Source organism: Perca fluviatilis, chromosome 12 (genome assembly GCF_010015445.1).
Source record: "Perca fluviatilis chromosome 12, GENO_Pfluv_1.0, whole genome shotgun sequence".
NCBI classification, from domain to species: domain Eukaryota; kingdom Metazoa; phylum Chordata; class Actinopteri; order Perciformes; family Percidae; genus Perca; species Perca fluviatilis.
Genome location: NC_053123.1, coordinates 15,251,478 through 15,263,826, shown reverse-complemented (window position 1 = coordinate 15,263,826; position 12,349 = coordinate 15,251,478). Strand labels below are relative to the sequence as shown.

At 40.2% G+C, this 12,349-nt stretch overlaps 1 protein-coding gene across 1 annotated transcript; it reads left to right on the top strand.

Annotated features, from left to right (window-relative positions):
- Positions 1-1,212: 1,212 nt before the first annotated feature.
- Positions 1,213-12,197, top strand: marchf4 (membrane associated ring-CH-type finger 4). Its single transcript, XM_039818914.1, has 5 exons — positions 1,213-1,513; positions 1,892-2,617; positions 8,407-8,562; positions 9,878-10,070; positions 11,591-12,197. Exons 2-5 carry the CDS (start codon positions 2,138-2,140, stop codon positions 12,010-12,012), a joined length of 1,251 nt encoding a protein of 416 aa, XP_039674848.1. The 5' UTR covers positions 1,213-1,513; positions 1,892-2,137; the 3' UTR covers positions 12,013-12,197.
- Positions 12,198-12,349: the final 152 nt, after the last annotated feature.

Below are 12,349 nucleotides of genomic sequence, written 5' to 3'. Positions count from 1 at the left end.
AACCTGTTTTTCCAATTTTCAGTTTTTTATTCAGAGGATCAGAAATTGAGAAAATTACAAAATTGCGTCTGAGCTCCAATTATTCAATACTGCAATGGTATTCTCTTCCTCTACTTGCGGAATATGCAGGTCATTAACTGCATATGGACCAACATGAAAAACTGAGACACTTTGGGGTCAGAGGTGCTTGCAACTGATGGTTTCGAGTGGGGGGCGGGGCGTAGCTAGGCGGAACGAGTATTGCAGTATTGAATAATTGGAGCCCTTAGGTTAAAGATCAATTTTTTAATTTGTCAAGGCCTCAAAAAAATTAAAAATTGGATATTGGAACCCATTTTTCCAAATGTCCGTTTGTGCTTAGAAAATTGAACTGATAAGCGTTACACTGACCTATTATGAGCACAATATGTGAATTGCTATGCAGCCAATTGCTCCATGTATTATTAGACCTATTAGTATTATTAGATTACTGATGCATCAAGGCCTTCTATTTTGCTAACCCACGAAAAAGACATTGATGCATCAGTAATCTATAACGTAGGATAATAATATATGGGGCAGGTATAGATCAGTTTTGTTATTTATCCCCTCAGCGATAATACTAGCCTACATTGTGCTGTTAAGATAGCACAGATTAGTCAATGGAAATAATTAGCCTAAGTAAAGAGTCTCAGTAGGCTTACTAGGCTACTTTTTCCATCACTGGGTTTGACCAGTGTTTTAATTTCATGGTCTTTTTTATATTGACGAAAATTTGATGAAAGTGCTTTTGGTGGCTGCCTAATTTGAATCTAGTCCGCAAATAAATTTGTAGGCCTATTTGCTATGTTTCACCTGATAGCCTAATGTAATTGTTTAATTAGCCTATAATCCTATCCATCTATCTATCTATCTATCTATCTATCTATCTATCTATCTATCTATCTATCTATCTATCTATCTATCTCTCTCTCTCTCTCTATATATATATATATATATATATATATATATATATATATATATATATATATATTTTATTTTATTTTTATTTTTTTCTGCATGATGAAAGGTAGCCTAGTAAACATCTTTTTTTCAAAGAACAGTAATGTGACCTTTAACTGAATGCCCCGTAAAAAAATTGGATGTCTTGCCTAAAAGTTAATTAACCGTGTTCCTGCATTTGTCTCAGTTGTAGTAATGAGTTGGCTGCTTGCATCACTGTGCGGTGGTGACGTGTGGCGTCTGGGAGCTGTCCCAGGAATCATGGTGCTGAAGCTGCAGCACCAATTCAGCAGCCAATGATCACAGGAGAATGCGGGGCTACGGTTGCTTTCACCCAGAGCAGGACAGTCCGACAATCGTATTGGATTTTAACGGAGGGATTTAAACCCATCGGCTTTTTCTTTGAATATGGAAATTCGATAATTGGGGATGTAAGCTTCACACAGACTTGTCAGCGACCTGCAGGCTGGCTGGAGATCTATGAAAAAATCCTGAAACTGTGAGTCGTATAAAAACCGGGGTAGCTCGCCAGGTAAGACAGATTTCGCTTAATGCCACGCCATCGATTGACTTGATTTGCTCTGAAAGCCTAATATGTCGACTATAATCTGATCTCTGCTAATTTAAAATGTGTCTTTCGGTGTTGTTGGAATATTTGATTTTAAAGAATGAGCGCTGACATTTTGTTAGTCCTATCAGTCCATTGTACCAAAGGCAGATTTGATTCTTGTTTTCGCCACTCGTCGTGAATCTGGAGGGAGAAGCCTGTCTAGATAGTTTAGCCTATGTTGTATAGAGTAGGCAGACCATTAAGGCCATTCAATGACAGTGGACACTGAGTGAACGAGCCATAGCCTTATTATTTGAATGCATATTTCTATCAATCTAACATTTGACTTTCCTCTTTTAGCTGTTTCATTTATTGAACTTAATGGCTTCAGACACTTGTTTGCATCGATGGGATTTGTTTGCCTTTTGGATTTACATTCTCGTGGGAAGACAATAAAATACTTTCAATTAGAATAGCCCATTCTAACATAGAAAACGACTGTAAAAGGCTGCTTTAAACCCCAACAAACACTGGAAAACGCACCCCCACTATCCCATCCCACACATTTTAAGAAGTATTTGCTCATGACGGGGACACATACAGTAGATGCTGTTTTCTTCCTGCACCTTTGCATGGTGCTGTGAGTTTGTGGCCGGATACAGCCTGCTGCGCAGCCAGGGCATGCTGAAGAGCCGCTGTTGCGTCCTGCTCGGTGACCTGAGGGTGCTCCTTCTCGGGCCACCGGTACCACCGACACCGCTGCCTCCGCTGACCCCCATGAGCGTCCAAGCTACGGAAAGCCATGAAACAGGCGTCACCGTCCCCGACAATAACAACACCCTAACGCGGAGCCACCAGCAAGCAGGGGACCGGATTGCCCCGCTTGCAGCAGGAGCCACTGGGCCACCAGGCGGAGAGCGACCGGGTTGGGTTGATGCTGCAGAGCTGTCGGCTGCCCTGCGCGGCTGCAGCAGCTCCTCTGATGACTGCTCAAAGGGCAAACTGGAGGAGAGGTATTCCCTCACCAGCTACACAAGTGGCTTCAGGACTCCCTTGTGCAGGATCTGCTTCCAGGGACCAGAACATGTAAGTCAAGGATTGTTTCCCCCCATAAATGTTGAAATAAAATATGTAGGGAAGTGTCCATCTGATCCATCCATGAATGAATTATTCTCACAAAGCTTCGCTCTGAAATCTTAGTTAAATCTGTTGGTGTAGGAGCATAATAAACCAGACCAGGTGATGGGAATGTTTAGATCCAAAAACCATCCCTTCTTGCATGAGCCTCTGTTACATACAGGCTTTCTATTACAAATTATTATTATTATTATTCTATTGGTCAAGCTTCTTTTCCAGTGAGAAAACCCACTCCCAGTGTCTTATCAGGGAATCCTTGCCGCTGGAGAGTCCTCTGCACAGGGATCCCACTGCATTCTGCAATCACCCCTTTGCGTGGCTTGAAAAGACAGCTATAGCAGTGGGAGGATAATATAAGACCTTGTCCCAATGGTTGACAAGTGTGGAGGATACACAAATATGCAGTAACAACTTATTATAGCCAAACACTGTGTATTCATATTGATGCATTATATGCATGAAAACATCAAATAATACCTCTCACTCTGCTGCTCATGCACGCACCACCTTGAAATAGAAAAAAGAAAAGATGGGGAGAGAAACAGGAGGGAAAAGCCTTCACACTGCATGCCTCTGTCTTTGGAGCAATATTGATGATAATGTCACACTAGACTACATCAATCAGTAGATGAAAAATCTGAAAAGATGGCTAAGATGTGCTGCAATAAATAATATGAAATGATATCAGAGAAGCAAGCACTTAGCAATTTGGAGACACATTAGTTACACTGTTTGATAGAGCCTTTGAGACCACATTGACAAATATGTCACACCTCACCAATTGGCATTAGAGGCAGGGAGGTTACAAAACGTGTGAAGCAAGATAACTGAGGTGTAGAACATATAACTTTCTCTCTGGCAGTGTGTACTCATGGTTGCCTTCCCTTTACCCAAGCAGCAGATTTAATTTATCATTTCGTGGTTATTGTATGGTCTATAATCTCTCTATGTTTCATCAACTAATTACTCCAACAGCAATTCTGTGAATCATTTCACCTCTGAGCAAGACTTTGTAATTATTACTGACATGGGGTCTAGTTGTGAGATTGGAAGACAAGGCCTCATCCTTTTTTTTTTTTTTTTTTAAACTCCAGATAGTCAGCACACTCTGCAGTGCATGCAAAGTACCACCTTCAGGATTTTCAGTGTTTCCCATGGCCTCCTCCAACTCACATCATCGATGCTTCCTTGAGACAATGCAGCTAGTCAATAGCACTTGATTCCATGCCGTCTTATCATTATGCAAGTTCTGTGTAAATGGATACAAGGAGAATGATACTCCATTTGAAAAGAGAGATGAGTGGACTGTTTGTGTGTCACTGTGTGATACAGGCAGTGGGGACATTAGTTATCTCCCCCATCCCTCCAGGATGTCACATAGACCGAGGCAGCCAGTATCTGATCTGACAATCCACCTCAAAAACACTTCCATCCCCAAGGCTGAGATACTCAAGACAGAGTAAAGAAGGGAGCGAGAGACATTGCTTTCCTCAAGCAGCCCACTAGAAAAGGGCCTTGAATGTCTGACAGAGGCACCATTGAAAAATGGTTGTAGTCTGATTAAATATGACACCAAACGATGTAATAAGTCTATGTAATCGAATTTCTGTAGGTGTTTTTGGTGCCATTTTCTTTGAGGTTCCCTTTGTTATTAACAACCAAAGGCCTGCTGTTTTTTAGGATAGGTTTGCATCTTTTTTCCCAAATCTGTTATAATACAATACTTGCATGCCCATTGAAGGTATTGGTCACTCTAATCATTCCTCTTCTCCATACTGGCTGTAATTTGAATAACACCGACTTGATAGCACCAAACAAAAACTGGATTTTTGTCCCCCTGTCACCTACATTCGATTCACACAATGAAGTGATATCTAAATGGCCGAGGAATGATTACAGAGATCAATAACTCTTTCAGTGTATATATGGACATGAGAGTGTTGTATTAAGATAAGGTAAACATCTTGGCCAATCCTTTAAGCCAGACTCCTTCTGTTGGAGTTAAATTCCATTCCCAGACACACACAATGTACAGTATAATCAACAGCTGTAATCATTAGACTGATAGATATTCTTTATTGTCCACAAAGGAAGATTAACTAAGCTCAGTCAGTACCACACTCACAGACAGTACGATAAAAATATCTCAAAAGCTCAGGTATTCATGTATTTTTTTATAACTAACCTGAGACATATTTCAATCCATGATCGGTTCTATTTAGCTAAAGGTCAGCGAGAAGCTTTACAGGGGGCTCAGGCTTGCTTTCGTGGAGTGTTTTCTTTCTATTCAAGCTTGTGCTTTCAGACTTGATCTTGACCTCGTCCCTTAAAGAATAGGCAATTTATCTGCTATGTCTTCAGATCATAGCGATTTTCAGGAAATAGTCATGTAGTGCACAAACTTATAAAAAAAGGATAAAGGAAAAAAAGTAAAGGAATATATCTGCGTGCTATTACATTGAAGTGTCCTTTGGGTCTGATGCTTCTACTGTTTTGTCCTCACTTGAGCTGCATGTTGAGAATATGCGAGTCCCTGGTGCTTAAAAAAAATCCCTCCTAAATCATAACACAGATAATGCACTCACACAGTGTGTTTGCCTGAGACACAATGAGAAGCCTCGAGGGGTCAAGCATCATTCTTTCTATATGGCCCCACAGTGCCAAGGCATTATTGCTCTCTGCACTCCATCAAATGTACATAGGATGGCTCCTCTGCCATTTGTTTGGAATGGGATATAAACCAGTACATGAGCACATGGTATTTTGTTGGCCTTGCTGAAATCTATGAAGACAGGAGCTGTGAATTCATAAACTTAAATTATAACCCATGGTTGCACTCTTATTCAATTACTTTTAAAGGGCCATTAACTGCCACTAGGCTTAATGGTGCCCGTAAAATAAGCAATGAGTGGAACGTCTCCCAGCATGTTTCATGAGCAGTCATTACAGGTAAATAAATGTGAAATTATTTGACCAATTTTTTCAGCAACTTGTTGAATATGTTGAAAATGTGCATATGAAGCTATTTTTCAAATGACTGCAGTATTGCAGGCACTTAGTAAAGAAATGCTTGTGTCCTGAATATCATTGGCTATTGTAAAAATTGCTTTCATTCAGTTTCTGTGGGCGCTACTTTATTATACCACAATTTCCTTTCGCCTAGAAATAATAGAGTTCACTTGCATTGATTCTAGGAGCTTAGGAAATGTGAATAGCCATCTCTAATTGACTTTTATATTGTTATATACATTCGGAGTGGATCCAATTTTATAAAGAGAAAATTAGGTGCACTGAGATGTTTTTAGCATAATGCAGCACAGAGAAATGGAATAACATGGCCAACGGTATCAGTCTTATCATCTTTTTAATACATTGTTCTATTGTGTTTTTTTTGAATGATCATTGCTGTTTGATCAACAAAAGGACAATTAGTTATCACGTTCTGTATGCGTGGGCAGTTATGCCACATTTATTATCAGTTTGTCTTGCTCTCTCTCCAGCCTTGGTTGTACTGGAATGATCTAGGTTTCAGCTCTTGGCTGCAATCAGGCCAGTCTCAGTGAGCGGTCTGAGTCCCACTGGACAAGGCAGAAGTGTTCTGGTACTCCTGCCAATACACTCCCACCCTGGCCATCTGTAGATGGGCCTTTTCTCCTCTAACTCCCTGCTTTTCCCTCCCTTCTCCTCGACCAGGGTGCTGCTCCGTCTGTCAGAGATGTCAGCACAACGATGCCGTGGAGAAATAATTTGAAAACTCACTGCGTTTTGCAGTTCTTCCCACAATCTCTATGCCATGTTCATAGCATGGGACAGGGGATGTTTAATATTTAATAAACAATACCTTGGCTTAGAAATTGAATGCCTCAGCTTAGAGAGGTGGATAGCTTTCTTGCAGCAGTAGGAGTTGGCTAATTTTTTTTTTCATTCACCACAGACTTTTTGTTCAGTCCCATTAAGATTAAAACATCCATACAAGAAGGTCCTGCTTTGAATTTTATAGATCGTAGTTTCTTTCACTGCAGGTCAGGACCTCAAAAAGATGGCAGGCCTACATCTTTTGGGTCCTTATCTATACCCAATATGACAAGATATATTTTAATGAGCTTGGGGCCCAGGGTGATTATAAATCTCTCATTTGTTCCCCAGGCTGAATATGGCTATTTATTCAGATGAATAAGGGCTGGTTAGGCTGGGCACATGTTGCTGTTAAGTGAAAAACCTTATTATGCCAAATTTATTGAATTTCGTATTATCACTTTAGCTGATGGGTTTCAGAGTCTAATACTGTGATTTTCTTGAACACCTGTCAAACCCCTCTGGATAAGCTGAAAACACATGTTGGTCAAGTTAAACATCAGGCTGCTAAATCTCAGCAGAATATGCTCCTTTTCAGTAATGCTTTGCTAAATGTTCACATGGTTCAAGAGTTCACAAATCTACCACTGAGCCCCTGTTCAGGAGTAAATTGATGATATTGCTCAAATGCTTCTTCGTAACAGATCTTTACTCACAACAACTTTTGAGGTGCTGAAATGAATGTCTGGTTTTCTTTCAACTACCTCTTTAAGATTCAGGCTACTGTGGCATAGAGGTTAACCACACTATATAATAGTTAATCTGCCTTCAGTGAAATTGCTCATATGTAGCTGTCACCATGCTGATGTAGGGGACTTGAAATGTCCTTATCTGACTGACTACAACTGTTTCAAAAATTGGATGTTGTTACAAATACCGTATACTCATGAATATTTGACAAATGCAGGACAGGCAGACACAAGCTTTTACATTTTCCTCTTATGGTAATAAAAATCAGGTGCAAGCAGAGAGGGAAGGCACTGCAGCAGAAAGTGGAGAAAGGAAAAGTAAAGGAGAACATTATATACTAGATTAGTATTTGGTCTGAAGTTACCATATTTAAATCTACAAAAGAATATTTATTATATGTACCAGCTACATTCCCTTTACGAGCTGCAGTAACAGTGTAAATTTAGCGTATCAGTATTTTGCAGTTTGCTCTTTAATAAAAGCTTCACTGACAAATCCTCTACATTTCAACTGTAATAGTAATCAACAACTCGGTGTGAGACAAAGGTTTCATTTCACACCTGGCATATGTGTGTGTGTGTGTGTGTGTGTGTGTGTGTGTGTGTGTGTGTGTGTGTGTGTGTGTGTGTGTGTGTGTGTGTGTGTGTGTGTGTGTGTGTGTGTGTGTGTGTGTGTGAGGGCATGCAAAGCTCTCAGAAAATCAATAAGCCAGCTCAAAGAACTGCAAAAATATATATAAATGTATGTAATACTGTAACCTTCAGTATATTGCATCTGCAGGGGATAAATATGATGACAAAACAAAGGATTATCAGCCAGTCAATGATTCAGGGAGATATTTATTCTGAATCACAAATCAATACTTAAGCCGCTCTTAAGGTCAAGTCCAGTATTATGAGGCAGAAAAGTTTAGCTTCTAGTTGTAGTCAGCGGCATTTCATTGCATTCTATGTGCTTCCACTGTAAAATCTAACCCAGTATGCATCAGTGTAGCACTCTATTATTCTTCATATACATCACAGCACTGCACAGGTAGCTGGGTTCATGTTTCACCAGCAGCTGCACAGATTGTCTAAACAAGCTATCTACTGAAAGTAAAAAAAATATAATATACGTATGTATGCATTTAAATGAACTGAATTATGAAAAACCCTTGTCCTGGGTTGTTGGTATTGATTATCTCTCTCCCACAGGGGGAGCTCCTGAGCCCATGTCGGTGCAGTGGGTCAGTACGTTGCACCCACCATCCATGTCTCATCAAATGGATCAGTGAGAGAGGATCCTGGGCCTGTGAGCTCTGCTACTACAAATATCAGGTCATTGCCATCAGCACCAAGAACCCACTACAGGTGAGCTGTAGGTGTACAGGGCAGCACTTACATTTAAAAGGAAAAGAGCAGGATGAGAAGCCAAGATGTTTGAACCTCTATGGTTCATCTGCAAATACCTTAAATAAACTTCAATACATCCAAAGCTCTGCTGCCCGTCTCCTCACACACACCCGTTCCCGCGATCACATCACTCCCGTCCTTCAGAACCGCCACTGACATCCAGTTTAAAGTCCTCCTCCTCACCCACAAAGCCCTCCATAACCAGGCTCCTTCCACCGCCACAGTCCCCGCCATAACCTCCGCTCCTCTGACGCAAACCTCCTCTCCCCACCACTCAGGACCATGCACCGTACCTGGGGCGACAGAGCTTTCACCATTGCAGTCCCCTCCCTCTGGAACTCCCTACCCATACACATCCGTGACTGTACTGACCTGGACACATTCAAAACACTAATCAAAACACACCTCTTCAGATTAGCTTTCCACACACAATCGTCTTACATTTCTCACCTGATAGTTACTAGTTTTGTTGTTGTTAATTGCTTTTAATATGCTTGTTTTATGAGTTGGTTTTATTGCTTATCTGTTTTTAATGTGTTATATGTGCTGGTTTTACTGTAAAGTTTCTTTGAGTACCATGTAAAGCGCTATATAAATAAAATATATTATTATTCTTGTTATTATGTGAAAATATTTACAAGTTGGCAATCATGAGCAAGTTATTGTAGGTACTTGGACATAGAAGTCTGATGGAAAAACTCCAAACACTAAGTACTAAATGTCTTTGCGATGTCATTAGGTGAATTGCTGGGGTTCATGGCCATAGGATAGATAGCCCCAGACTTTTCCAGACCAGGTTTTCATACAAAAACACTATTTTCCGGGATCACACTGTTTTGACTTCAGATCTAATTATGCTCTGATCATAAACCAAGGAATTCAACTTAAAATACAGTTTCTGAATTAAACAAGGCTTTTTTTCCTCTGATCTCAAGAACAGAAAGATTGCAGAAGCAACTTTTCGCTCAGTTTGAGACTTATAAGAGCATTTGTGAGCACTGATGTGTGATAGACAGCTATTTGATTTTGTGCTTCATATTCCAGTGTAGCATTCCCTGAAGTTTTTTCGTGTGAACAAATCTTCATTTGCAAAATGACAGATACAAATAATTCAAATGTTTTGCATACACATTATACATCTGCGTTCTCTTTCCCCACGGCAGCATTCTCTTTTGGAGGAATAGTTTTCTTATTATCAGCCTGATTAACTTATAATGTGAATATTTTTAAATTAAAGAGCTAATCTGTTTCTGTGGTCTGTGTCTTCCTGCAGTGGCAAGCCATCTCTTTGACAGTGATAGAAAAAGTGCAGATAGCAGCAGCCATCTTGGGCTCCCTGTTCCTTATGGCCAGTATCTCCTGGCTGGTGTGGTCATCTTTCAGCCCCTCAGCCCGCTGGCAGCGACAAGATCTGCTTTTCCAGATCTGCTATGGCATGTACGGCTTTATGGATATCGTCTGCATCGGTGAGGCGCTAGAGTTCACATTAGTTCATTACTTGTTTAATATAATTAGATCCTCATAATTCCTCTTGGAATTAATGTGTGCCTTTTTAAGATTGAGAATGATAATTAGTGTGTCCAGTATGTTACATCATGCATTCAATAGACAAACCAACATAATGTCAAAGGTTTTCAGCAGATTCAATAATTATACATACCAGCTTGGGCATGAACAGTTTACTCTATTGACAATCAATACAACAAATCTATACCACTTCTTATCAATATGTATGTGCGGAGTGCTGTCATGTTACACTGGCTTATCTTTGTATTGCACACATGATTGTTTGGTCACTTTTAATAATATTTGTGTACTATTTATTATATTACACTTACTATATTAAATAAGATGAAATGCTTAACCAAAGCTTACTTGATTGATCAAACATAATAAAAAGCTTCAACGTGAAATTCAGGCAAACTTTTGACGACCACCACGTGCTAATATAACACAGAAAAAAGGTGCATCAAAGCATTTTTAACCATTTTCTGAATTTGTGTGGGTGTCCAAATTCAAACTTGTAGCATCCCCTTTAAGCCCGCTGTCTTCCTCTGGAGCCTGGCGGCCGGCATGTTTTGGATGACTGTGTGATGACATCTCACATTAAGCAAACTCTGACTGCCACTGCAGCAGACAGCAGGATAAGAGGAAGAGGAGATTGATTGTCTCCGGTTTGGTGGTGAGGATTGATTGCGGAGTCATTAACTCTGCACTTTACAGAGATTAACTTGTCACCTGGCAGACACAAAGACCTGACTTTCACTTATCCACAGAGTTGGAGAGAAACAGAGCTGAAGAGGAGAGACAGGATTGTATCAGTAAACTCTGTAAATATAGAAGAGGTTGGGAATTATAAGTTTCCATTTGTTAGCAGACAATATGTTACTATACCGGTAATAAAAAATGTTACCAATTTAAATCTGTTAGTTGTATGGTGATACAGTTCTGAATATTGGCTGTAGTGATGATAATGGTAGAGAAGGTTATTAGCTTAAGTTAAGCAGGCTACAGAAAACATATATTCAAATAGCTTTTTTCCTCTACATAACTTTAAAATGAAAAAGAAACGCAGTAAAATCTTGGGGTCCAAGCATATTTTGTTACAGATTGATTTCAATTTTCCAGATACTGAGTTCAATGAACATCAATCAATAAGCAATTTTAAACTGTGATAAGATGTTATCGAACAACCCAAGAGAACAAATGCATCATTTTTGCTAACCTAAATTCAAAAGTGGAGAGTATTGCTGTATCATAAGTTGTGCCATGTCTACAATTTTTCTAAGAAATAAAGATCATATCTCAGGTTTATGGTGCGATACTTTAAAGATGAGTTGTTTTGTTCTGCTACTCCCTCAGCTAATACTTCCTGCAGGCTTTAACACAGTGAATCTAGCACTGCAGAGACATATATCACTTTGTGGTGTCATTAAGACTGCTGCCAGACAATGACGTTGTCTAATTGATGCTCTGATTTCCACAGCACTAATTGTCCACGAGGGACCTTCTGTGTTTCGTATCTTCCACCGCTGGCAAGCCGTGAACCAGCAGTGGAAGGTCCTGAACTATGATAAGTCTATGGACAGCGATGACCTGAAGAACACCACTGTGGACAGGACTCTGTCTCAGCCCAGCCCAGGCTATCAGACTGGGGTAGGAGTGTCCACCTCCACCTCCTCGCTGATGGTGGTAGCCTCCACAGCCGATGGCTCAACTTCTACAACCGCAGTGACTGCCACAGGAGGACTGGAAACACATGTGGACCCCAACAGCGGCAGTGCAGTGCCAGACCAACACTATCCCTACAACATCCTTCACCTCCTCAGCCATCTCAGGCAGCCGGAAGCCCGCAGCCAACCCAGCAATAGCACACGAGAGCTGGTCATGAGAGTCACTACAGTCTGAGGAGTCAGTTGAGAGACCTTATCTCACATGGAGGTGAAAGATTTATGAACCAGCTGATAATTGAAAAAAAAAGAAGTCCTATCTTAACTGCACTGGATTAATACCATGTTCTTGTTTGTTTCAAAATGCATCTCTGATGTCCTTACATGGATTGAATAAAAGTCGAAGTTGTTTGATTTGCAGAATTGGTTGTAAAATTGTTATTTTGGATGTTTGGGGTAAATAATATTTGCTTACATGTGCATAGATGTTCATTCCTGTTCTTTTGAAACAAAATATTGTGAAGAGAATCTAAGCTCAAAGGTCTCCTTACTATTTTCAGACTACTATTTTAGAT

Bases quoted from the DNA above. Each gene is read 5' to 3' on its own strand.
- marchf4 (XM_039818914.1), top strand. From the start codon at position 2,138: ATGCTGTTTTCTTCCTGCACCTTTGCATGGTGCTGTGAGTTTGTGGCC. The intron at 8,563-9,877 runs GTGAGCTGTAGG...GTCTTCCTGCAG, and splicing joins GCACCAAGAACCCACTACAG to TGGCAAGCCATCTCTTTGAC. The intron at 10,071-11,590 runs GTGAGGCGCTAG...TGATTTCCACAG, and splicing joins TATGGATATCGTCTGCATCG to CACTAATTGTCCACGAGGGA.